Source organism: Microcebus murinus, chromosome 2 (assembly GCF_040939455.1).
Source record: "Microcebus murinus isolate Inina chromosome 2, M.murinus_Inina_mat1.0, whole genome shotgun sequence".
Lineage (NCBI taxonomy): Eukaryota > Metazoa > Chordata > Mammalia > Primates > Cheirogaleidae > Microcebus > Microcebus murinus.
Window position 1 is genome coordinate 118,156,623 of NC_134105.1, and position 27,425 is coordinate 118,184,047.

Here is a 27,425-nt window from a genome sequence, read left to right on the forward strand (position 1 = left end):
GACTGGCTTTATCTGTTCATCCAGTCCTAACTGGGCACTTTGGTTGTGCCTGGTGCTGTGCCAGACACTAGCCACACAGCAGTGGGCAGGACAGGCCTCTCCTAAGAGAGCTTATCTGGGAGGGGTGTGACTGGGGCTCATGGTACTTTGGGAATAAAAAGGAGAAACGTCTAATATACTGACATTACAGGGGGTTGTGTCAGTATCTAAGGGTGAGCTGGGAAAGAAAGGGCATTGGAGAATGGCTTCTGTGGTAGCGGAGTCAACATAGAAGAGTGAAATTAGTGTGAAATCACTGGAAATCAGATGTTCTAGGAATAAAATGTTTGTGTGGAGGAATAACGGACAAGACATCTAGAGAGTTAGAGAGGAGCTGTATCCAAGGATCCACTTAAATCCTTCCTGGCTAATTGGAAGATTGGATTTCATTCTTTTTAAATAAACAGGATGTACTGTTTATGGTACTCTGTTCTGTTTCAGTGGAGAAACCAGCCTATATTTTTTGGGCCTTGAATTAAATACCTAATTTTTCTTCTAAAACCTTCAAAAAGTGAAAATAAAAGAGTGCAGTGTTGGCTAGGGAAGCTTACTACTACTTTTTCTTTTTTTAGACAGGATCTTGCTCTTTCTTCTGGGCTAGAGTGCAATGGCATCATTGTAGCTCGCTACAACCTCAATCTCCTGGGCTCAAGTGATCGTTCTGCCTCAGTCTCCCAAGTAGCTGGGACTACAGGTGCACACCACCACACTCAGCTAATTTTTCTATTTTTTGTAGAGACAACGTCTCACTCAAGTGGTTCTCCCACCTTTGCCTCCCAAACTGCTGGGATTGCAGGCGTGAACCACTGGCCTAGTCTCACGTCTACTTTTATCCATGCTCTTCCCTTCCAGCCTCCTGCCAAGGAACTGGTAATAAACATTCAGGACCAAGGACAGTAATTGGGCCCCATTTCTTCATCTGAAGCCTAAGTGGGGGAGGGTTGAAGTGGGCTGATTAAACCAGTCCTGCCCTAGTCACTGAGTAAGTGCTCTCTTGTCCTTGCATCTTTTCACTGGCTGGTTTGATCTTCTACAGGTGGACCTTTCCTAGTCACTGCAGTGCCAAAGTACAAAGGTCTGAGATTCATGTATGGGCTTCATGGAAAAGAAACAAGGACGGCCTTTCAACCTCTTTGGTCCTAGGCCTTAGGGATGCCTCTTACCTAGGCCAAATGAGAGTTCCAAATGGTCCAGCTCGTGTTTCCAGGGTTGGCAAGGGAATGAATTGAAGTTTGAGGCAAATGCCATCTGACTTTGTCCTTTCCACATTCATCTCTTCTAGAAACTCTAGGAAAAGGTGGCTAATAGGACTGAATGTTTAGCATTCCGAGTTTTCTTATTCTTTGTTGATCTATAAGACACATTCTCAGTGGGGGCGATATTGCCCAGATTGGTTATTGTGGGATAAAAAATCCTACTCTTTTGTCTGAGACACAGATATACATAGAGCACATACACTGATATACAGTATATCTGTGATAGTAAACTTAGTAGGGGAAAATTTAAAGGGGTCAAATATCAAATAAGCCTCTTTAGGGGGGCAGTGATTAAAAGAAGGTTGAGAAATACTGGTCTAAAACATAGCGTCTGTCTGTCTCTCTCCATCTCTCTCTCTCCCCACTCCCCCTCACCTCCATAGTACAAGACTGGTTCTAGTGTCTGATAATGCCATCACTGTCATAGGCTTTTTGTCTTTTTTTGCTCTGCCATTTTTAGCACATAGCTTCCACCTGTAAGATTGCCTTGTGGTGTGAAGGTGGTTGTTGCAGCTCCACTACCACATGTAACTGACAGGGAGAAGAAATAAGAGGAAGGGCAAAAGGTACACGTCAGCTAAATCAGGTCCCTTTAGAGGAACCATTCTGATGTCAGGCAGCAGCTCTAATTACGTCTTACTGGCTAGGAGTTGGTTATGTGGCATCCCATTTGCAAGGGAGGCTGGGAAATGCAAGTTAATTTATTTGTCTATCAAAGTTGGGCACATCGCCATTCCCAACAAAATTGGAATTCTATTAATAAGAAAGAAAGCAAAGGAAAATGGTTATTAGGTAGGCAACTAGCAGTCTTTTTAGTAATGTCTTTTGCCATTCATTTTTCTGGCAGCTAACCAGGGTAAGATGTAATCTGTGCTTTGGAATAAAGTGAATTCTAAGTGCCTTTATTTTGTGGGACTCATTAATCTGGGACTTTAAATTCTTGAACAAACTGACTTTGTGAATAAGCAAATAAAATGGGTTAAATATTAAGGTATTAAGTTCTCAAGAGTGTTTCCTGGTGGGGAAAGCACCCAGCATTCACACACTGAGAACTCCTTCTTCATTCAGTTTATAGAACGCTGACTCAGAAACGTTTGCATTCTAAATGTTTCAGCGGGAACCATTCATTATTGATTAATTAGACTTAATGAAAATATATGGTTTAGAAATTTTGAGTTTTGTGAATAATAGGTAAATATTGAAATTTATTAGATGTCAGTAAAAAAATAAATAAAAGCATTGTATTTCCTGTAATTGAATTTGTGTATATGTCTTTCAAACAAAATGATGGTGGCATGGAATACTTCAAATTATGGGGTAACCAATAGCATCAAAATCGGATCCTTTAGAAATCTGTAAGTGCTGATATTCTTGATGTGTGCCAATAATTTAGGGAAAAAATTGCAATGGAAAATATGTGGGTCTTGGTGAAATTACTTCCTTCAGCAATTAAAGTGGTATTGTAATGGTTGGCAGAGCTCTGGGATTTGGGCAGGCAGCACAGAGCCATTTTAACAGGACCATTGTGTTTGAGTGTAGAATCAAATTCATGATCTCAGTGCTTCTTGGGGCAGGGATTCGGCAGTATTTAGTAGTGATCTGTTTGTCTGTCTCTGTCTCTCTCCACCACCCCTTCCTCTTCCTCTTTCCCTGTCTCCCTTTCTGTCTCTTTTTTGTTGAATTATCATTTTGAAGTATTGTGAGGTAGTAATCTACAGGGATTATTTTGGAGCAAAGAAAAGTATACTTTGAAGATTAATTTTTTAAAAGAGAGTTCTCTGTTTTTAAGGACTAATTTTTGGGTTTTTTAAAAAATTTGTTTTCTTCTAATTCCATTCCATGTCTTTAGACATAGTAATATTGGCCCTCCTGTTATTCTGTAATTTGTACGTTGGTAATACTTTTAGATCTTAAATGTTCATAATGAAAATATTAATTTAAATGACTTAAGTAAATTATTGGTAAATTGAAAGTCATCTTCTCTGTACTTTCTATGTAATGCTGCTTAGCTGTCTGCCAGTTGGGAAATTAGATATGGGATTTTTTTTTCCTCCATGTTATGAATATAATGAGCAATGAGGAATCTTGCTGAAAAGGCAGGTCATTAAACGCACCTGGGCACTGAAGGAGGCACTGGGAGACACACAGGGGTGAGGGAGCAGACTTGTCCTCAGAGCAATGTGACAAGTTGTGTTGAGAGCTTAGATAGAGGCATGTACAGGGTGTGGGGGTCTCAAAGAAGGCTCCCGGAAAAGATGACATGATGCTGAGTGTTGAAGATTAAGTAGAAATTGGCTAGAGGGAGAAGCAGGGGGAGGGTATCCTATGAGGAGTTTGGGCGTGTGCCTAGGCACCAAACCTGAGGGTGCAGGTGCACTATAGACTCCCATTAGAGGACAAGGCTTTTGTTCTGCTTTGTTTGCTGTTGTATCTATAGTGCCTAAAGCTGCATTTAACATGTAGTAGGCACATAAAGCATATTTGTTAAAGTAAAAGGTTAAATTAATTATAAGCAGTCCTATGCCTATGATGCAGGGTTTCTCTGGGGGAGTGTTGAGAAATAACAGATTTTGTATGTGATACTTAGGTTTGGATTTCATGGTAAAGATGGTGGGGAGTCATTTAATGATTTAAATCTGGAAATGATGTGGTGGAACCTATGTCACTGTTGAAGCTGTATTGGAGGATGCTCAAACTGGATGCAGGTAAATTAATTGTGAGATTATTGCAGCAGTCTATGTGAGAGTTGGTGTCACCTGGAGTTTGGTGATCGAAATAGAGAAGAGAGGATAACTTTAAGAGATATTAAGAAGGTAGAATCAGCAGGACTTGGTGATCATTTTGAGCATGAAGATAGAGGCAGATGGAGGATAGATGACACCCAGGTGCTTGGCTTAGCTGATGTATATATATATGGATGCTGATGATGTAGGTTATGATTGGGAATGAAGGAAGAGCATATTGGATAGATGATAAGGAATTGAGTTGTAGAGATGTTGGTTTCAAACATATAAATGAAAATGTTTAAGAGGTTTGTGTGACTTTTGAATTCTAGTATGTGGCATATGTCTCTGCAGGTCCCCTTTCAATCTCTTAGTTCTACTTCTTTCAGGTACCTGTTAAGTGTTGGTATTTCTGAGAGTCCATGTTAATCACTTTCCCACTCCATTTCTACTACTCATCTATTCTTTTGGCTTCACCTGCCTGCTCTGTTGATGACTGTCAAATTATCTCCAGCCAGGACTTTCATCTTGAGTTCCAGCTGTTCAGTCTAACTATGTACTTGTTTCCACTTGGGTATTCCCCAGGGACGTAAAGATCATTGTGTGCAAATATGATTCCCTCATCTTCCTCCCTGACTTTTTTTTTTACAGTATAGCATAGTCAGTGGTCAAGAACACAGATGCTAGGGTTAGACTCTCAAGGTTTGAGCCTCAATGTCACTTACTACCTTTGTGACCGTCTGCAGATTATGTGACTTTTCTGTGCCTCAGTTTTCTCATATGAAGTGAAAATAAATATGAATATGACTTTTATAAATAAATATAAATATGACTTTTCCGTGCCTCAGTTTTCTCATATGAAGTGAAAATAAATAACAGTAGCACCTACCTCATAGGATTGTTATATGATCAAGTAAGTTAATATGTGTAAAGCAATTAGGCTGGTGCTAGCACATAGTAAGCACTATATACATATCATCTATAACCAGCTCTTCCTGTATTTCCTTGCCTGGTTGTGGTATCACTGTTTGTCCATCTACTCAAACTAGAGATGTGAAATGTACACTAATTCCTCTATATCACTGCATTTCACATCCAAATGATCATTAAATCCTGTCATTTGACGTCTCTCCATCTCCCCCATTACTGCCTTGGATTTAAACTTCATTATCTTTCTGATTGACCTAGACTGGCTGGCGACTAGTCTCCTTGTCCGTAATCTTTGCGTTTTCAACATTCTTTGTATCAGGGGTCCTCAAACTTTTTAAACAGGAGGCCAGTTCACTGTCCCTCAGACCGTTGGAGAGTGCGCACTGTGGGCCCCGGACTAGTTGGCTGCTAAGCAGGACAGGCAGGTGCTGCAAAAACACCCGGAGGGCCAGATAAACATGCTAGGGGCTGGGACGCCTGCTAGTCCTCAGTGATTATTTTGAAATGCAAATCTGATCACTTAAAACTCTTCAGTGCCTTCCTCTTCTCACAGAAAACAAACAAACACAAACTACCCAAGAAGGCTTCTCAGATCAGCTCCTGCTTTCTTCTCCAGACTCTTCTCCGTCTCATTCTGACCTTTCTTTAATATTTACAGTTCCTTAATGTTCTGTGCTATTTTGGTCTTTCATGTCTTTGCACATCCTGATTCTCTGTGAAGTGCCTCCTACCTCATGTTTCTTCTGAAATTGTTTCTGGCAGGTCCTCCAAGCAGAGTAGACCTTCCTTGCTCTACACCAATACTGCACCTTGTGTGGAGCTTAACCATAGTACCTGTTGTGCTTATGGTAGTCATTTGCATATTGGTCTCCTCCAAGACTAAGCTAATTTGTCTGTGAATGAATCAGCTACAATGAATTAACTTCTATGAGACTATGAGGTATAGCTCCCATCTTCAGTTAAGGGCAGATGGTAAACATTTAGTTACTGTACAGATTATCTGGTTAATGATCATTTACATCCATACTGAAGGCAACCATTTCTTTAGTTACTTTATTTGCTGCCAAGGGAGAAAATTCCTTTTAGCTTTGATGATACAGCAAGTGTGCTCTCCTTTTTCAGGCTTCCAAAGGTCATTCATTTCCTAGTGGAGCAATAATAATATTTCCTGGTAACTAAGGTTCTGGAAGAGCCAGTAAGAGACATTATCAAGATGGTTCTTGGACCATAGTGTGAGAATTGCTCTCTACTTTTTGTCTAGGAGTCAGGAAGCCATAAAACAGCATTGACTTACTGCCTGAAGATCAGCTGTCATGATTATGCAGATTAACACTTTATTGAGGTTTGTTGAGGGAGAAGAAAGGCATTTGAGTTGTAATTGCTGTGTGGCATCCAGAGAGAAGCACTCTCCCTGCCTAAAAATCTGTACAGTCCAACTGTAAGTAAGGCATCCAGACAATAGAATGGGGTTAATTTAATTATGCTTAGCCTTAAGATTTCTCAGCAGAGTGCGGTGGCTCACACCTGTAATCCTAACACCCTAGGAGGCTGAGGTGGGAGGATCACTTGAGCCCAGGAGTTGGAGACCAGCCTGAGCAAGAGTGAGACCCCATCTCTACTAAAAATAGAAAAATTAGCCAAGCAAAGTGGTGTGTGCCTGTAGTCCCAACTACCTGGGGGGCTGGGGAAGGAGGATCGTTTGAGCCCAGGAATTTGGGGTTGCAGTGAGCTATGATGGCGCCACTGCACTCTAGCCTGGGTGATGGAGTGAGACTCCGTCTCAAAAAAAAAAAAAAAAAAAAGGAAAAAAGAAAAAGATATCAGAGAAAAGCATTAGATGTATTAGTATCTGTGGGTTTACTTTGCAGCCAAACACATGATAATTATTTACTATTTAAAATGCTTGATATATTCTATTTTGCTTTAATAAAAGCAAAGACATTATTCAGAGGGATTGTTCTAAATCTACATTATAAATGTATGGTTACATGCATGAGTCAAAGCAGGTCCCAACATGAGGATTATTTAAGTGACTAGACCTCTTTTCTTCCTTCTTTTTTCCCCTCTGTCCTTCTTTCTTTTTTGTTTGTTTAAAGAAAATATTTTATCGATTTATTAAATGGCCATTCATCATTTCTCTTTGGCATCTATACATCCTAAAATCTCATTCGTGGTCCTCACAGCTCAGATACCCTCCATCTCTTTGCTCTGGACTTTTGTTTTCCCTTCATTCATTTTGATCTTCAAATTAACATCTGCCTTTTTGGTTCTAGGCGTAGAGTAGGTGCTTTGCTTACTTTGATTAAATTTTAAGTGATTATGGAAACCATCCAAACCAGCAATTATTCTAACATAGAATAATTGGAGAACTGGAGAACATTAAACATATAAGTATTTAGTTATACATATTTAGATATATCAAAATATCATCATGAGAAGAGTTGGTCTCTCTCTTTTCAGAACTACAGTGTAGTTCATCTGTTCCCTTCTTTCATGGTTTTCTACGTGCATATATTTACGTGCTCATTAGATTCCAAACTCTTGTCTACCTAGAATGAATCCATGTCCACAGCACCTCCCTAGCATGTCTTAGTTTCTTAGTGAATTGTTTTTGATGAATAAATAATATCATTTATTTCAGGTGTAGTTTTAAAGAACAAATACAAATCTCTAGTTTCACTATTTTCTAGTGTAGTTACATACGGTGGCATTCTAAATGAACATTAGCCTTGGAGTTAAGAAGAGTTATTAGCCTAGTGAAGAGATTGTTTTAGTGTTATTTCCTCTGTCAGAACATACACTGGCGCCTGTAAAATAAATTAGGTGTAGTAGGGGAAATTTTGCTTAATTCTATCTTTGTGACTCTCCATTCCAAAGTATCAGTGCTGCTAAAGGCTTGGGTTTTGGAGCGTTCTCACTGGCCTTTGCCTATTTTATAAGCTGCTGTTCATTGAAATCCCATCTGTGTTGAAGCTCTGTTTTGCCAATTTTCTTGCAAAACTTGTAGTATGCCCCATACCATTACCACCCACTGAATTGTTGAGTAACATATCTTGATTTGAGGCCAGTATTCTTCAGACTTTGGTAAGCATCAGCATCCACTGGGAGGTTGTTAGAAGTACAGATGCCACATGCCTTCTCCGGCATGTTACGAATCTGTAGCTTCAGGATGGGTCCTGGGTATCTGTAGTCGTGACACTTTCTGGTGGTCCTGGAACCACTTTTTGAGAAACACTGATGTTGAGTGAAAAGTTTACTTTGAATGGAATTAATTCTGTGATGATTCCTCTAGAAGTTGCAAGGCATTCTAAATGTGTTTAAAAATTATGATATTGGCATGTTTATGGTATCTTTGGCATTGAAGAATTAGTAGTAATTTATGTGGCATTGCAGATGTAATTTTATATAACACTTAACTTGCTGTAGTTTTATTGGTATATATATTAATATGTCATTTAAAATATCTTTATCAAAACCTCCATTTATCAGGAATAAGGACAAACAAAACTCAAGTTGCAATATTTTTTCTGCTGTTAATTTCTGTAGACACAATATTTACTTCTAATTTATTCCACATTTTATGTGTCCTTTTGTTGAAGAAAATTTTCAGTACACTTAGAAGATACAATCTAATATGCCTCTAGTAATGGTCGGTATTTGATGGTGATAATGTTCATCTTAAGGCCAGAGAGTACTGAATTTCTTAATCATCAAAAAGAGTTTGAGGATTAATTTCAGTATCAAATGTTTTTATTAATACTGATTCACTTAAAATTATAATGAATCGATAGTACACAGAAACTGAATGCAAACTTTTATTTATTCTTGCTAAATTAATAAATGATGTGTTCCAGTGAGGTCATTATGATAATTCATGTGCATTAATATTTAATATTATGCCCTCTTCACTCTTTTTTTTAAAACCTTGCAAATGCTTCTTTTATAAGATGGGTCTAGCATTCTTTGATACATTGAAAGGTTGGGAATTAGGAGAATTACTGTGGAACTTGACTTATAAATTTATAGCTGATTAATCCTTAATCTTTTGTTTCCTATTTTTTTTAGGGACTTTCTCCCTCGAGGGTCGGGCATTGTAACAAGACGACCTCTTGTGCTGCAGCTTGTTACTTCTAAAGCAGGTAATGAATGAGGTTGTTTACTGCACGGGCAGGCACATCCCACAGCACCTGTTGCCTCCATGCCTCGGTGTTGGGTTGTACCAACAGAAACGTTTTTGTGATCACTCTGCTGTGCACAGCTGCCTACATTTCTCCCCAGAATGCTCCGTTCTTCATTGCTCTTTTGATTATATTGGAAAATCTCATTTGCATTTTTATTTTTAATAGCTACTATTTTGTATGCCTAGAAAATAATATTTGCTGACTGTAATCCATCTATATAATTTTACAGCACAGCATAACCACTAATACTCCTTTGGTATACTTCCTTCCTGTGTATGTGTGTGTATGTGTGTGTGCGCTTGGGGATTTTTAAGTCACAAACTCCCACAACATGCAATCTCTGTGTGTATGTGTGTATCTAATTTATATTTATATCTAATGTGCTGTGCTTGCTCCTCTCCTGAACACCCTGCTAATTTGATAGGCAAAGGATGCTTTGTTTTCATTTTATTTCAGCAACGGGTGACTCTGAACTTGTTTCTATTTGTATTTCCATTTGTGTTTCTTCTCTTGTGAATTAGCTGCTTTTACCTTTCCCCATTTCTTTTTGAGGACTTTATTACATTTCATATCAATTTCTTTAGGTGCTTTAAATTTAAACACTGATAAAAATTATGCCTCATAAATTGCAAATATTTTTAATAGCTTCTTTGAGATATAGTATACATACCATGTAATTCAGCCAATTAAAGTTTACAATTCAACAGATTTGGTCTATTCACAATCAGCTTTAGAACTTTTCCTCACTCCAAAAAGAAACCCTGTGTGATTTCCCTCTCACCCCTTTCCTCTACCTCCTTTTGCCCCACCATTCCATCCCTAGGCACTAATGACCTACTTTCTGTCTCTACGGAGTTCCCTTTTCTGGACATTTCATATGAATGGAGTCATATAATACGTGGTCTTTTGTAATTGGCTTCTTTCCCTTAGCATAATGTTCTCACGGTTCATTCATATTGTGACATATATTAGAACTTCATTCCTTTTTAGGGCTCAATAATATTCCAATGTCTGGATAGATCACATTTTACTTATCCATTCATGAACTGAGGGGCATTTGCATTGTTTCTGCCCTTTAGTTATGAATAATTCTGCTGTAAACATTCACACACATACATGTTTCTGTGTGGACATGTGTTTTTATTTTTCTTGGAAATACACCCCAGAATGTAATGGGTGGACCATATGGTAGCTCTACGTTTAATTATTTAAGGACCCAATGACTGCGACTGTTTTTCAAAGTAGCTGCATCATTTTACATTCCGACCAGCAGTGTACAAAAGTTCCAATATTTCTACATCCTCCCCAACACTAACGGGTGTGAAGAGGTATTTCATTGTAGTTTCAATTTGGATTTTCCTAATGACTAATGATATTGAACATCTTTTCATGTGCATAATGATCATTTGTATATCTTTTTTAGATAAATGTCTATTCATCTCCCTTGCCCATTTTAAAATTGGGTTCTTTGCCTTTTTATTATTGAGTTGTAAGAGTTCTTTATGTATTCTAGATGCAAGTCCCATATTAGATATAAATTGCAAATATTTTTCCTATTCTGTAGCCTGTCTTTTCACTTTCTTTTTTTGAGACAGAGTCTCACTTTGTTGCCAAGCTAGAGTGAGTGCCGTGGCATCAGCATAGCTCACAGCAACCTCAAACTCCTGGGCTCAAGCGATCCTCCTGCCTCAGCCTCCTGAGTAGCTGGGACTACAGGCATGCACCACCATGCCTGGCTAATTTTTTCTATGTATATTAGTTGGCCAATTAATTTCTTTTTTATTTATAGTAGAGACGAGGTCTTGCTCTTGCTCAGGCTGGTTTCGAACTCCTGACCTTGAGCAATCTGCCCGCCTTGGCCCCCCAGAGTGCTAGGATTACAGGCGTGAGCCACCACGCCCGGCCTCTTTTCACTTTCTTGATGGCATCCTTTGAAGCACAAAAATTCTCAATTTTGATGAGGTCTAATTTATCTACTTTTTCTTTCATTATTCATGATTTGGGTGTTATATGTAAGGATCTTCTGCCAAAACCAGGTTATAAAGGTTTATTCTATCTTTTCTTTTAAGAGATTTATAGTTTTGCTCTTACATTTAGGTCTTTGATCCATTTACAGTTAAGTGGAGGTAAGTGTCCAACTTTATTTTCTATATGTGGATATCCCAGCACCATTTGTTGAAAAGACTATTCTTTCCCCATTGTATGATCTTGTCACCTTTGTCTAAAATCTGTTGACCATAAATACATGCGTTTATTTTTGGACTCTCACTTCTGTTCTCCTGATCTGTACATCTATTCCTTGTGCCAGTATCACACTCTCTTAATTACCATTGTTTTATAATAAGTTTTGAATTTGAGTCCATCTACTTTGTTGTTTTTTTTCCCAGATTGTTTTGACTATCCTGGGTCCCTTGAAATTCTATATTTAGAATCAGCTGTTTTATCCCAGGAATGCAAGACTGATTTAACATTAGAGTATCATTGAATGTAATGTATCATATCAATACAAAGGAAAAAAAATAGAGGATCATTTCAGTAGACTCAGAAAGAGGATTTAACAAAATCCAACACCCACTCATGATGAAAACTCCTAGTAAACTAGGAATATGTTGAGGGGAACTTTTTCAATCTGATAAAAGACATCTACAAAAAATATATAGCTAACATCATACTTAGTGGTGAAGGACTAGATGTATTCCCTCTAAGATCAGGAACAATACAAAGATTTCTGCTCTTGCCACTTCTATTCAACATTGTACTAGAGGTCTAGCCAGGGCAATTGGGGGAAAAAAAAAGAAATAAAAAGCATCCATATTGGAAAAGAAGAAGTAAAACTATCTCTATATCCAGATGATATTATCATGTATATAGAATATTTTAAGGAATTCACTAAATAACTATTAGAACTAATACATTATTTCAGCAAAGTTGCAGGATACAAGATCAATACACAAAACCCAGTTGTATTTCTATATACCTGTAATGAATGATCCAAAAATGAAATTAAGAAAACTATTCTATTTATAATAGCATCAGAAAGAGTATACTACTTAGAAATAAATTTAATGAAGGAAATGTAAAATTCATCCTTTGAAAACTATAATCATTGTTCAAAGATATTAGAGAAGATGTAAATATTTGGAAAAACATTTCATGTTCATTGATTAGAAGATTTAACAGTGTCAGTACTCCCCAAAGTGATCTACAAATTAAATACAATCCCTGTCAGAATCCTAGCTGAATTCTTTGGAGAAATTGTAGATATTTTTAACTATTTTTTTATTGTTAGAAAATGTGTTCTAAGTTTGATTTGAAGTAATGGTAAGTGCTGTCCATGGAAGTGCTGATTCAAGTGCTGTCATTTGAAAAAGTGTTATTTGCAAATCTGAAAAGCAACAGTCACTATTCTAGGTCCTGAAGATATGGCAATAATTAGGACAAAATCTCTGTCATTCTGGTGATTTATATTTTAATTATATCATTTTTAATATGTAAAAGTTTTACTCTTTACGGTTGTGAAATCTGCACATTTGCATTTAAAGAAAAGTAAATATTTAGCACAATATTCTTCCTTTTCATACTTTTATAATATTTTAGCTTTTAGTTCTTTACCTCAAATTTGTTTTCATGTATACTGAAACAAGTATTTTTTCAGATCTTTTATCTTGTATTACATTCCTATAACTACCACAATCTATTTCTGAATATCTTTTTGTCTTCTTGTAACAATTCCAAAATGTTTTACTTTTGTGGGTTTATAATTTGTTTAATATTCAGGGCTGCAGTACTCTCCCCATCACTTATTTTTATTTAGGGGTTCTATTCTATTTGCATGGAAAAGTCTAGAAAAATTTTATAGAGACAAAATTATTGTCACTAGAATTATATTAAACCTATAGCTTCAGTAGGGAACAATTTATGTCTTTAAAATATTCATTACTTTTTTTCCAATCCAAGGACTATATAATTTTCATATGTTCAAATCTTTTTTTCTACTTCTTAGTAAAATTTTTTTTCCTTTTTTTCCCATTTTTTAAAATTTCAGCATATTATGGGGGTACAAATGTTAAGGTTACGTATATTGCCCATACCCCCCTCCCCCATCGAGTCAGAGCTTCAAGTGTGACCATCCCCAAGACGTTGCACATTTCACTCATTATATTTGCATATACCCATCCCCTCCTTTCCCCTACTTCTTCGTGAAATTTTTTATGGTCTTTATATAGTGTCCATGCATTTCTAGTTAGGGTATTCATATTTACTTTTTGTTGTTCTTGTAGTTTAGTTTAGTTTAAAACTCCTCATTGCTGATCTATGTAAAATTCTGCTGCTTTTTAAATTTTAATTTTTAATTAACTATCTTGTTCTATATTTGGCAGATTAAAATGTTTTAAATTGATTCTCTTGGGTATTTTAGTTATATAGTCATTTCATCTGCATTTCTTAATTTATTCAATAAATACTTATCATGCTTCACTTGACTAGCCTGAAAAAAAAAATACTTATGCACATACTGAGATGGCTGAAGAAAGAGACTTATGACCAGAATATTAATAAGCTTCTTTGCAGTGGGGACCTTTTGGTGAGTATAGACATGGGAAAAATATTCTTACATAGTGAGCTCCTTCAAGAAGGTATAACACATGCTTCTTCCCAATACTCTTTTGTCTTGTGGCTTGTAAGTCCTTAACCATTCATTCTTTACTCCTGTTAATCAATGAGGCCCATGCCACACACTCTCCACTTCTCTTTTCATGCAAAGTGGACTAGAAATTCTTTCCTCAGGGAAAACGTCCTGTTTCTGCAATTTTTCAGGTACCTCAAATGGGGCTTTTGCATTATAGCATTCTACTCTAGCTGATGCCTGCTGAAAGCTGGGCTCGTTTTTTGTCATACTAAATGAATTTGCTCATAGGAAAATCCCATGTGACCATAGGCTTAGGTTGAGTACCAGTAAATGGCGGGAAGAAGCGAGCTGGGATGTGTGTCCAACGTTGGTGTGGTTTGCTTGTACCTTCAGATCTTAATTGGGATCAGTTCCATAAAAAGGCTTTCCTCTTGATTGATTCATTCAGTGAATATTTATTCAATGACCACTGTATGCCAGGCAAATGAAACTGTCATCATGAGGCCTACATTCTAGTTGGGGAGAAACCAACAGTAAACAAGACAAATGTACAGAACATTGGGTAATGAAGAAAGTGAGCATTCAAGCCATGCTGATATTTGTGTAGACAGAGGGAAGCTAGAAGGGCAAATGGGGCCACTTATGTGTTTGAAATTTAACAGGGAGGCCAGCAGGGCTGGAGGTAGGGTGCATGAGTAGGATTGTTATAAGATGGGGTAAGGAGAGCCACTGTTGCTGAAACAGTAAGAAAGCTGATTGGGGAGGGTCTTGTGGGCCAGGGACCTTGAAAGGGAACATGATAGGAGGATTAGAGCCTGAAAGCAGGAGCCACTGAATGTAAGAGAAAGAAAGGATAGAGTGATTGAGGGACTGGAGACTGGATTAGGATCATTCCTTTATACACAAGGAGGATAGAGGGATACCTCTTCTATTGCAATCAAATGGAAAGACGAAAATGTGGGGGAAGCTGCAGGTAAATTTGTATTTTTAGTGGTGGAAAGTAGAAGATTCCTCATTTGATGATTTTATTTTCTCCAGGAAGTAGGACATAGGTGTTTGCTGATAAGGATCATTTTCTCTTCTTATTTTCATTAGTCATGCCTCTCATTTCTCTTAGACATCTCAGTACATTGGCCAGGACTTCCAGAACCATGCTTTGCTCCAAGTTGTGATGAAAATGCCTCTTGTGTTAAGCTGTGCATATATTATTTACTGTTTGTTTGTCTTGGTAAGGAATTGTCTTGTTCCTAATTTTTAAAAAGATTTTAAGGCATAATAAATAGGTATGAAATTTTATTGAATGCCATGTTGGCATTTATTGAGATAATCATTTAAGAAACTCTTTGATATGGTTGTTCACCCTTTACATTCATAGATTTCCCATTTAAGCACCCTTGAATTCCTATGGTATACTTTATAGTAACTTATTCTTTTATTCTACTGTTGAAGTAATTCCATTAGTTTATTTACATTTCATTCTGTATATATACTTCTATTTATCGTTGTCCAAACATCTAATCAAAGCTATAAGTAGGGTAACTGTTTCTCTTGACTTTCTTCTATTAGCTTTCACAATCTTAAAAGTCCAGTGATGCATTTTAGTTCTGTTTCTGATCGAGGAGTGCTGCTAGCCTTGATTTTTACAGAGGGTAATGCCTTTGACTCAGGAGTTCAGCGCTAGCAGCCATGAGCAGTAAGAGCCTAGGCAAGGTTAGACTGGGGCTGTGGTGGCACTTGGGTCCAGAGGCATGGGATGTCAGAGCACCTAGGGAACATCCAAAAACATGTGGATATTGAGTGTTCTAATGCCATGATTTTCCTGCCATAACTCTAGAAGCTTTCATAAAGGGACTGGTAGGCTCACGAGAGGTACTATGTAAGAAACTATAATAATTAGTAGCTACCATTTTTTGAGCATAATCAGCATTATCAGCACTGCACATTTTTTTCTTTTTTTTAGGATAGTTGAGTGAAGCAGTGGGAGTGGAGAAGGAACAAAGGAATCTGTAACTGGTTGTGATCAATTAGTTGTAAACACCACTGCACTCAGACCAGCCAGCACTGCACATTTTAATAATATTTTTATTTAATCCTTATAAAAACCTTCTGAGAAAAGTTTATGGTTCCTATTTTAGAAAAAGAGGCACAGCAAAGTTGAGGAATTTATCCAAAGCCACACTGTTGGCAGGAATGGGGATTGTTAGTTACTAGTTTCTGTATGATACTGTTAATATTGCATTTTTAAAAGAGGAAACTCTGTCTTGCTTTTTGTATTTTCAGAACATACTGTATATTTTTATAGGGTATTTTTTATGTAAAGGAGCATGAATATATGTTGGTGGTAAATATATTTGATTAATTCACAATTACTATCTAATTTCTAAAACAATGCCCATTTAGTAATATTTAGCTGCTTGTCCTTACCTGCTGCTATATTAGTTGCTAAACCAAGCCAAAAAAATTAGAGGTCCTAAGCCTTATTTAATATAATTTGTTATAGGACATTTAGTACTTAGCACAGAAAACATTCCAAGAAATCACATCATATTGTGAGTAAGGTGAGGAAAATCACGACTTCTCTTTTATTAATAAAGTTAAACATTTTAAGTGAGAGGGCCATGTAATTTGGTTTCAGAGAGGGGCATTTCTAAAGGTGGCTTGGACAGACAAGAGCTGGACAAAGCACTGATGAGGTGTTGGGGGAAGACTGCAGCGTCAAGAGCAAGGGGGCAGGGAGAGGGTCCTCATAAGTCCATGGGACAGTTTTCAGTGTGTTGTGGCTTTCTTCAGTGCTGTGCTAGAGCTGGCTTATGCCAGCTTCTAAGATCCAGTAGTGCACCTCTCTTCCCATCTCCGTATTCAGTGACATCATGATGGTAGCTGGAAACTGGTCGTGGTTGGAGTGATTACACTATGAAAATTGGCAAATGCTACAAATCAAAGCTGTTTCCTCCTAGGGAGCCAGTTGTTAAGCATTTACCAGCACACCACTGGTTTCCTCCTTCTCAACACCTGATCTTACTGTGTACTGGTTAAATCATTGTGTCAAACTGAGAAAGTAAATGTATCTGAGAGTAATATTTTTGATACTAAGCACTTTTAACATATTAAAGTGTCAGTGCTTTAAGAAATGACACAGGCTAGGGGTGGTGGCTTATACCTGTAATCCTAGCACTCTGGGAGGCTGAGGTGGGAGGATCACCTGAGCAAAAGAGGGATTCTCCTACTCTACTAAAAATAGAAAAATTAGCCAGGCGTTGTGGTGCGTGCCTGCAGTCTCAGCTACTCGGGAAGCTGAGGCAGGATGACTTCTTGAGCCCAGGAGTTGGAGCTTGCAGTGAGTTAAGATGACACCACTGCACTCTACCAACAGTGACAGAGTGGGACTCTGTCTCAAAAAAAAAAAAAAAAAGGTCCATTTGAAATTGGATGTGGTCCATGAAGGAGAGGGTGATTTTTTTGACACCAGAATCTAAGTTATTTTTTGCATTAAAGATTAGTCCTGCCGGGCGCGGTGGCTCACGCCTGTAATCCTAGCTCTCTGGGAGGCCGAGGCGGGCGGATTGCTCGAGGTCGGGAGTTCGAAACCAGCCTGAGCAAGAGCGAGACCCCGTCTCTACTATAAATAGAAAGAAACTAATTGGCCAACTAATATATATAGAAAAAATTAGCCGGGCATGGTGGCGAATGCCTGTAGTCCCAGCTACTCGGGAGGCTGAGGCAGGAGGATCGCTTGAGCCCAGGAGTTTGAGGTTGCTGTGAGCTAGGCTGACGCCACGGCACTCACTCTAGCCTAGGCAACAAAGCGAGACTCTGTCTCAAAAAAAAAAAAAAAAAAAAAAAAGATTAGTCCTGTTAAAGACTTAAAATAGTGAAGTCTGTAGGTTATGGTTAAGGACAAATGGTTTTTGCCCCTGGAGAATTTTTCTATGTTAAAATATTCCTCTAAATGCTATTGTATTATTTACTCTGCTTTATTTCAAAGACATTAGTGTAAGAAAGGAAGATATTATAAATAAGAAATTATGAAATGGAAAAGTTAAGGGTAACTTTAAATTACAGAAATGTTCCTTTTTTTTTTGAGACAGGGTCTCGTTATGTCACGCAGGCTAGAGTGCAGTGGTATGTATCATCATAGCTTACTGCAACCTCAAAATTTTGGGCTTACGGGATCCTTCTGCCTCAGTCTCCCCAGTAGGTAGGACTATAGGTGTGCACCACCATGCCAGGGTAATTTTTCTATTTTTTTGTAGAGACGGTGTCTAGCTTTTGCTCAGGCTGGTCTCCAACTCCTGGCCTCAAGCTATCCTCCTGCCTCTGCTTCCCAAAGTGCTAGGATGATAGGCGTGAGCAACCGTGCCTGGCAGAAGTATTCTTTTGTGAAAGGTTTTTTTGCTTCTTCCTTTCTTGGATGTCAAATATATTATTCATCAAAATTTGATTTACCTCCTAATATTGCATCTACTGCACCATGTAAAGTGTGTTGGTATTTTAAAAATTGAATATGACTTGTAGTTTATTAGAGGATTTATTACTATTCACTATTTTGGATCCTTGGTTGGAGTTGTTATAAATAATTATTTTAATAAAGAAAGATACCCACTAAGAGAAATCAGAAAACTTGTTTGGAAGCACCAGGTGCGTGACCAGGTGATGTGGAGACACACAGTTCAGGCAGCAGGCGTGAGCAGCAGCAGCAGGGCTTGTGAAGGCGGTGCCTGGCTGGTTCTGGCGTGGAACTGAGCCTAAGGGTGTTTGAGGAAGTTGCTTCCTACTACGATAGCCAAGCAATCATTAATTCTGTAGAAAAATGTCAGCTTTTTACAGATGAGATATTTTAAAGAAGTTTGTAGGTTGTTAATAGTTAGACCTTAAATCCTGATTTATGTACAATGACCAGGACTTGTTTTCTGGTTTCATAAATTAGACTGGTACATAATGGAAATGCTCAAATATTATTCTGAATAACAACATGGAAAACATTTTAGAACTACATATCTTATTTTGCATTTAAATATCTGAATTTTATTAAAATAGGTTTTCAGAGTAAGATAGTCTGCTTTTGCAGAGGATTAAATGTTTGTTTTCTTTTCATTGTAACAAATTAACCTGATGGTAAAAATAAATGTGCTTCTGAAAACATTCTTTCTTAACTTGCAGCTTGACCTTGTTCTGCTTCAGTGCTAATTCTCTATTACCTTCCATATAAAGTGCAGGTTATAGGTTCATTTTTTAAAGTACCTTGAATATAGTTATCCCTAAAGTTTGATGTGTATAAGATGCACTGGGGGGCATCTTAAAGATGCAGATTCCTGGGCATCACCCTCGGAGGTTTTGTTCAGTAGGTCTGGGATGGGGCCCAGGGATGTGCATTTTATTTATTTATTTATTTATTTATTTATTTATTTATTTATTTATTTTTACTACAAATGACAGGATTTTATTCTTTTTTTTTTTTTAAGAGGGAAGGCTACTTTATTTTTATTTATTTATTTTATTTATTTATTTATTTTTTTTATTTCGGCATATTATGGGGGTACAGATTTTAAGGTTTCAATAAATGCCCATTTCCCCCCCCTTCCCCCACAAGTCTGAGTCTCCATCATGACCATCCCCCAGATGGTGCACATCTCACTCATTATGTATGTATATACCCGCCCCCCTCCCCCCTCCCACCTGCCCAATACCCTATTACTGTAGTACCTGTGTGTCCACTTAGGTGCTACTCAGTTAATACCAGTTTGCTGGAGAATATATCTGGTGCTTGTTTTTCCATTCTTGGGATACTTCACTTAGTAGTATGGGTTCCAGCTCTAACCAGGAAAATATAAGATGTGCTATATCGCCATTGTTTCTTAGAGCTGAATAGTACTTCATGGTATAAGGGATGTGCATTTTAAAGGACTACCACCAGGTGCTCTGATAGCTGTTGGTTTTTGTATCACATTTTCAGAAACACTCCTAGCAGTTTTATCTAATTCTGTCACTGTTGTCATCTTTTATTTTTCTAGATACTTTTCCTTCTTCCTTTTAATAGAATCTTTTTTTTAGGGTGGAGGGGAACGACCTTTCATTCTTTTTATAATTGTCTAGATGTCTGGTCAGGGAGTCTGTACAGAAGTCTAAGTATTATGCTTTGAACATGCCAGGCACTCATTGATGTTGAACTATGTTCTCCTGCTGCCTGGGCATCCAGCTCAGACATCAGCACCCCTGACCCCAGCGGTTCAAGAACCTGAGGATCTTTGTAGACTGCCAGAGGTTGAGATTCTGAGCATCAGGTTTTGTTGTTACATAACCAACCCACCTTCTAGGCATAAACATAGAAAGAAATACCATCCCACTGAAATGTCTGCAGCAATAAGTTGTGGATATCGTCTGTCCCTGGGAGCTGGGCTGCTTCTCCTTGGTTGGTTCTGATAAGTCTAGGAATTTCCATTGGCCCCAGGGAATGTCACACAGTTATCTAGCACATCATTTTAATTCTGGAAAATGGAACTATCAAAAATAAATTAGAATATATTTGGTGGGCAAGGTGGATAATGGAAATGTTGACTTTTCCAAAAAGTTTGAGGATCACTGGCATAAAACAGATCAAAGGTATTCGTCTTTCTGGCAGATACTTTGGGTTATTTTTCCTTGATTATTGGATGCAATGTTATTAATAAACGAAACTTCAAAGGTCCTTGGTGGAAACTATTCAGCTCTAAGAAACAACGGTGATATAGCACATCTTATATTGTCCTGGTTAGAGCTGGAACCCATACTACTAAGCGAAGTATCCCAAGAATGGAAAAACAAGCACCACATATACTCACCAGCAAACTGGTATTAACTGAGCAGCACCTAAGTGGACACATAGGTACTACAGTAATAGGGTATTGGGCAGGTGGGAGGGGGGCGGGCGGCAGGTATATATATACATAATGAGTGAGATGTGCCCCTTCTGGGGGATGGTCATGCTGGAAACTCAGACTTGGGGGGGAAGGGGGAGAAAGGGCATTTATTGAAACCTTAAAGTCTATACCCCCATAATATGCCGAAAAAAATGTATTCAATGGATAGAAATGCAGACACTACATACATGTATTAAGATAGGACTTTGTCCAAACATTCCCACGTTTGTAACCTATTTCATTGAGAGGTCACATGGTTCTCTTTCTGAAATCTTATAAACCTTGTTTTTGTGGGAAAAAAGGGTAATCTGTGCGATCTGGGACTTTCATTCAGACCTACTTTAAATCCAATTTGATTGTGTTTTCCAGGTCACTGCTCTTTCAATATTTGCGTAACTCAAGAAATTCAATTTGTCTTTATTTTAAGCTTGGTTATTGGGATCCCACTGTGAATTACTAGTTATATTCATTTCTTTTCATCCTTTTCTTTTAATTTTTCTGACAATACTTTGAAACTGCTATTTTTACCCATTTTCTTTCATTACCCTTTTTTTCCTTGGCTTAAACATTGGCCACACATTTATTAATAGACTTAAAATTTTTAGTAACTCAGTTATATACCTTCTAATATAAAATTGAGAGCAGTTTTCACTCAATTCTCAAAATTTTGGGAAAAGTTAAGGAGCTGTTTTAAGCAAACTGACCGAAATTTTATTTCTTCACAGTTAGATGACTGCCTTTTAACACCACATACATTTCTATTTAGGAGGGAAATGACTAAACCAAAGGCATTATATTTCTCCTCAAAGTAAATGAAGAAACAATATATTTCATTAGAACTATCACTTTTGATTATGAGGTTAAGGCAACTTTTGAGTTGGTGATAATTTGTCATATTTTAGGTCTGTTTGTCTGTATTCTGTTTTAGGAGAAAGTTTATAGCTGCTTCATGTTTCCAAACCCAAAATTATAATCCTCTAGTTTTAGTCCTCTTTGGTCCATGTAATGTCTACTCCAGAATTATGTCTGTTTAAAGAGGTTGGATGGAAGGGAGGTAACAGGTTCCTTAGTTTCAGGACTTCTTTTTCTATCTCCTTCCCAAATCCCGTCTTTAAAAAATGAGTTGTTTCAAGCTGCATATGGTGGCACATGCTTGTAGTCCCAGCTACTTGGGGGACTGAGGTAGGAGCATCCCTTGAGCCCAGGAGATCCAGGCCATAGTGTGCTATGATTGTACCTGTGAATCGCCACTGCACTCTAGCTTGGACAACATAGTGAGACACCATCTCAAACAAACAAACAAACAAACAAACAAACAAACAAACAAACAAACAAACAAAAATGGGTTGTCTTGAAATAATTGCTATTGAAGAGCACTAAAAGATAAGCTGTAAAGTTGTTAATACCTGTTTAAATCTGAGAGGAAGTGGTGTTTTTTTTAATAGTGAGAAAAATGAATAGACTTGTTTTACATCATGCTTAAGTCTATAGTCAACTAGTAATTATTATTTACCTACCCCTTTCCACTTTCATTGTTTCCCCTTGGACCTCCAATAACATAAATCATGGATCACAGATGTCCCCTGTATTTGCATTTGTTGGATGAGTTGGGGTAGCCTGGAATGCATTTTCTCTGCCTTCTCTTTCTTGGGTAGGGGGTGGGGAGTGGAGGTGGGGTGGGATGGGATGGGATGGGGTGGTAGGGGGGACATGCTTCATACTTCCTGCCATAGCCTGTCTTTCTACCCATAAGATCTTGAGCAGTAGTCACTTGACCAGCAGGACGGGATGGGGTATTTCATCTACTGTTGAATGATATGGTCAGTGAGTTTAAGAAGCTAGTTGTTAGGGTATCTAAACAGTATGAGAATAGACCATAACTGAGTTACTCTGCTGATTTATAAGATGGTTTTGTACTAACTACAGGTATTTATTTTTCAGAGTTAACTAAATTCACATTAAGTACTTTTTAAGTAATTGTGTTAGTTTAATATTAACAGTCTCCTGAAAGCCTGGTGGCATTTTTTTCTCATTATTTTCCCAAAGTGTATTTATTTTGTAAATTTTTGTCTTTATGTTTTTGCATTCATTCATTCATTCATCTGTTCATTAAATAGATTTTTGAATGCCTGCAGTGGGCCACACAGCAGAGAAGTTGCCCATAGGTGTCCTTAGACCATGTTTCAATTGTTTTCCTGTTGCTTTCGTTTTGGGTAATATTTAAAGAGACCTGATTTTTTTAACCTCTGCATAATTAACACACTGGATGGAAGTGTCTCTCTCACTTCAGTTTTTCATGTTCCATTATATAGGAATTTGGGGTTATACACTACTTTGCAAGCATTATAAAAATAGGACTTAAGAAGAACCTCTGTAAGGCATGTTTAAAGCAATTTGAGAGTCTCTGTCCTTGGGAGGGTCTTTAATCTAAGGCATGAAAACTGCAATTTCCATTTTAGATGTCCATTTAACCTTATTGGTCTCAGGCACCATCAAAACCCTTTTTTCTTGACATGTGTATGATATTTCTAATTCTTCTTCATTGTTCTATTTTAACATTTTCATTTTGCTATGTGCATGTCTACCAATATCCATATTAGACACTATGGAGGCTTGCCATTGACCATGTACTAGTGCGCAATTCAGAATAAACATAAACATATTTAAATATGATATAGGTCTATTCTGATGTACAATGTAGGTGTAATCTTAGAAAGTTGTCTAAATTGTTTATTACCATTTCAAGTGCTGTTTGCCCTTAAATACATCTTTTAATTGTTTTGTGTCTGTGCTATTGAAATTGTTAAAGTTGGGTATCCATAAAAATAAATACATAAAGAACACTTAACAAATCTTTATTGATCACCTTTACTCATGTGAAAGCTATTTTTTTTTCAGGTTTCTGAGGGGTATATAAAGAGCTACAGAAGACACAGTCCCTACACTAAAAGGATTATACTATAGTGTCCAACAGGTGAACATATGGTTGCATTGAGTATGGCTAGGTAAAAGATTTATAAGACAGGGTGGGTACGGTGGCTCTTGCCTGTAATCCTAGCATTTTGGGAGGCCGAGGTGGGATGATTGCTTGAGGCTAGGAGTTCAAGACCAGCCTGAGTAAGAGCTAGACCCCATCTCTACAAAAAAGAAAAATTAGCTGAGTGTGGGGGTACATGCCTATAGTCCTAGCTACCTGGGAGGCTGAGACAGGCGGATCGCTTGAATCCAAGAGTTTGAAGTTGCAGTGAGCTATGGTGACTCTACTGCAACAGATGTTGTATTGCCTATGAGACTGAGCAAGACACTGTCTCAAAAAAAAATTACAGGACAAATACAGAGTAGATTTAGCACAGTTGGCTTAGGTATTTATTCTAACCTGTTGGACACTACAGTATAATCGCTAACAGGGTTAGCCACACTCTTAAATACCTCCTGGATACTGTAATAGCAGAGGGTAAAAATCACAGGAGTGATTAGAAGAAATGATCTGATTGAGAAAGGTGTACATACTGCACCTGCAGAGTGAGCAAGAGTAATGGAGGTGAATGTTCAGGAGTCAGGGCCTGGAGAACATTCCCCTCAGGAAGAGTCGGCCCTCCTCCTTTTTGTGCTGCCCCAGCCCGGCACTTAGCTGTCTGATGTCTGTCTAGCTGTCTAATGTCTATTGTGGAGTTCATCTTGGTGCATCATTAACTGGTATATCTGTGTTCATCCTACCAGGCTGTCTGCTCCTCAAGGGCAGAGACCAGGCTTGTGCAGCTTGACATCCTTGTCAGTAGTGTACCCACACTGGATGCCGTCTTTGTTCTGCCCACACACTAATTAGGAAGGAAAATGATTTTATTGAATGAATCCCTAACCAACCCACACACATTTTCTATTTCTGTGTCAGTGCTGTCTTTTTCTAAGTATCCCGGACAGCGGTGACTTGTAATATACATATGATAAAACTGAGTTTTTGTAGTTAAAGAAAAGCATGCACATTTTTGCATAAAGGAGGGTTTATGATTAGGGATGATTTGCTATCGTTTGTATTTTGTTTTTCTTTTTTTCTTTTCTTTATATTGGGGATGATTTCTCTGCATTTTTATTATAAAACTATATTTGTGTTTTTCATTCATATGTTTGAATTGAGGATGGCTATGTAAAGGATTTACAAGACAAATGCAGAATAGGTGTAGCAAAGTTGGCTTGGGTATTTATAGAGTAAGCTGTTTGGGAAAGACATTTGATGTCTTAGATCCAGAATGTTTTTAAATGCTGCGCTTGCTTGATTTTGTTTTGTTCTGTTTTACATGGAGTAAGGCATTTGAGAATATTTTTCTACTTGGAATCTGGACCTCAGATGTGGGATCCAAGTTACTGCTCCCTGAGGTGCTGGCACAGAGCTAAGCCTCTTCCAAGGAACCATATGTTGAGTCCTAGTTATTAGTTGCTCAAGTGAAAGTGGTAGAGATATACAACAAACTCTTTTGTAAAAAAAGAAGCAAAGTGCAAAACTAATACACTCGTTTGAACAATTCAACCTCAAAGAAATAAAATAACGTATGTGATATACCAGTTCAAGGGGATATTATAGGTAAATATTTGATGTTAATTGAAAATTTCATTCATTCATTTATTCTACAAATATTTATTGGGAGCTTCTATGCACCAGATACATAATAAACAAGGTGGACAACCCTCAGCTTATGTGGCACAACATACAAGAAACAAAACTAAGTAAATTACAGAGTATGTTAGATAGTGTTAAATGCTGTAGAATACAAAAGATCAAGGTAAGGATATTGGGAGTCCTGGGTTGTAATTTTATGCAGGTTTTGTGTGTCACAAAGTGTTCGTGGAGCTGAGAGGATGATCCACGTGGCAGTCTTGAGGAAGAGCGTTCCAGACAGAAGCAAGAGCCAGTAAAAAGCCCTACGGTGGGCATATGCCTGGCTTACTGGGGAAAAGCAGGGAGACAGGTGTGGCCTGTGGCATAGGAAATGCTTGTTTGTGTGCAGTGTTTGAGGATTAGGGTGTCCTGGTTGATTAGTATTTTGACTAAAAGGGAATAATCATTTGTTCCATAAATGTATTATTGATTTTTCAAAAAATAAAATTCAATACAGTATATTTTAAGAAAAAAAAAATAGGGGTCAGCAAATTTTTTTGTAAAGGCCCAGATATTTGAGGCTTTGTAGGACACATGGTCTCTGTTGTAACTACTCCACTCAGCTATTGCACCAGGCAAGCAGCCACAGACAGTGCATAAGCTAGTGGGTATGGCTATGCTCCAGGAAACTCGATGGTCTCTGAAATTTGAATTTCATACAGTCTTCACATGCTAAGAAATATTATCCTTTAAACATTTTTTTTTCATCTATTTAAGAAACAAAAGCTATTCTTAGTTTAGGGGCTGTACAAAAACAGATGTCAGGTTGGATTTGGCGCTGAGGCCATAGTTTGCCAACCTCTGATTTAAAACACAATTAAAATTTTGTTAATTTGTAAATGCTATAGGACTTCCTAGTGCTTAAGGGATATTAGTCCAAGAATCACTTATTATTGTACAATATTGGAAATAGATTGTCTTGGTATGGTTTATAGTAAAGTTCAAATTTCCTATAAGAGTATGGTACATCATTATATATTTTCCCCCCAAAAAAGGATGATGCAAAATTAGAAAAACACCAATTATTAGCATTTGTTGGTTCACAGGGTTTCATATATAGATAGATGGATAAATGTATGTATAGTAAAGAGTTCAGAAATGGAAGAATTAACCATCAGAAAAATACATTAAATATGATAAGATGACAAATTCAAATGTTTCATAAAGAAGAATTTCAGAAAACGGATTTTGGGGCTGGGCATGGTAGCTCACACCTATAATCCCAGCCTGGGCAAGATAGTGAGACCCTGTCTCTACAAAAATAAAAATAATTATCCAGGTGTGGTAGTACCCACCTGTAGTCCCAGCTACTCAGGAGGCTGAGGCAGGAGGATCGCTTGAGCCCAGGAGTTTGAGGTTGCTGTGAGCTAGGCTGACGCCATGGTACTCTAGCCTGGGTGACAGAGTAAGATGTTGTCTCAGAAAGAAAGGAAAGGAAAGGAAAGGAAAGGAAAGGAAAAGAAAAAGGAAAAAGGAAAAAGGAAAAAGGAAAAAGGAAAGAGACAGAAAGAAAGAAAATGGATTTTTGTAACTCAAACGTTATTATTGAAGTCAATTTCTTAAAGATCTTGGTTAATAACTAATTATGAGAAGATATTTCAAAATTAAAAAAAATCGATCTTATGTCCTCATCCAACAGTTGGGAAATGGGGAAACAGAGGAAGTTCACAGTAGAAGCAGAGCATGAACTCATAGAAGCTGAGTTGATAGTCTAAGAGTTGTTTTTTTTAAAAAAATAATGGTTAGAAAGTTACTGAACAGTGTTTTTCTAAAATTATTTTCATTTTCATCTTGCTCTGAAACAAGATGGCTAAATTTGGAAACGACGGGGTTTGGCAGTGGGATGGTGGATAGCCTACATCATATGGAGTGATCAGAATTCCTTTCTGAGGAGGTGGCATTTCAGGTGAGATCCTAAGGGCTAGAAGGAGTGAAACATGTAGAGTGGGGAAGGATGGTCTGAACAGGAGGAGCTGGCGAGTGCAGGGGTCCGAAAGTCAGACGAAGTCCAGCATGCTGTAGGAACCTCAGGACCAGCGTGGCGGGTTCACAGTGAGGATGAAGTGTGTGGTGCCTCATGAGGTTGCAGAGAAAGGCGGGAAGATCGTGCAGGATTTGC

At 37.8% G+C, this 27,425-nt stretch overlaps 1 protein-coding gene across 7 annotated transcripts in view; it reads left to right on the forward strand.

Moving 5' to 3' along the window:
• DNM3 (dynamin 3) overlaps positions 1-27,425 on the forward strand; it is a 515,120-nt gene that overhangs the window by 65,173 nt on the left and 422,522 nt on the right. For all 7 annotated transcript variants that reach the window (XM_012765123.2, XM_012765124.2, XM_076000385.1 and 4 more), the window contains exon 2: positions 9,014-9,087. In XM_012765123.2, coding sequence (XP_012620577.2) covers positions 9,014-9,087 — 74 coding nt within the window. The remainder of the gene's footprint in view (positions 1-9,013; positions 9,088-27,425) is intronic.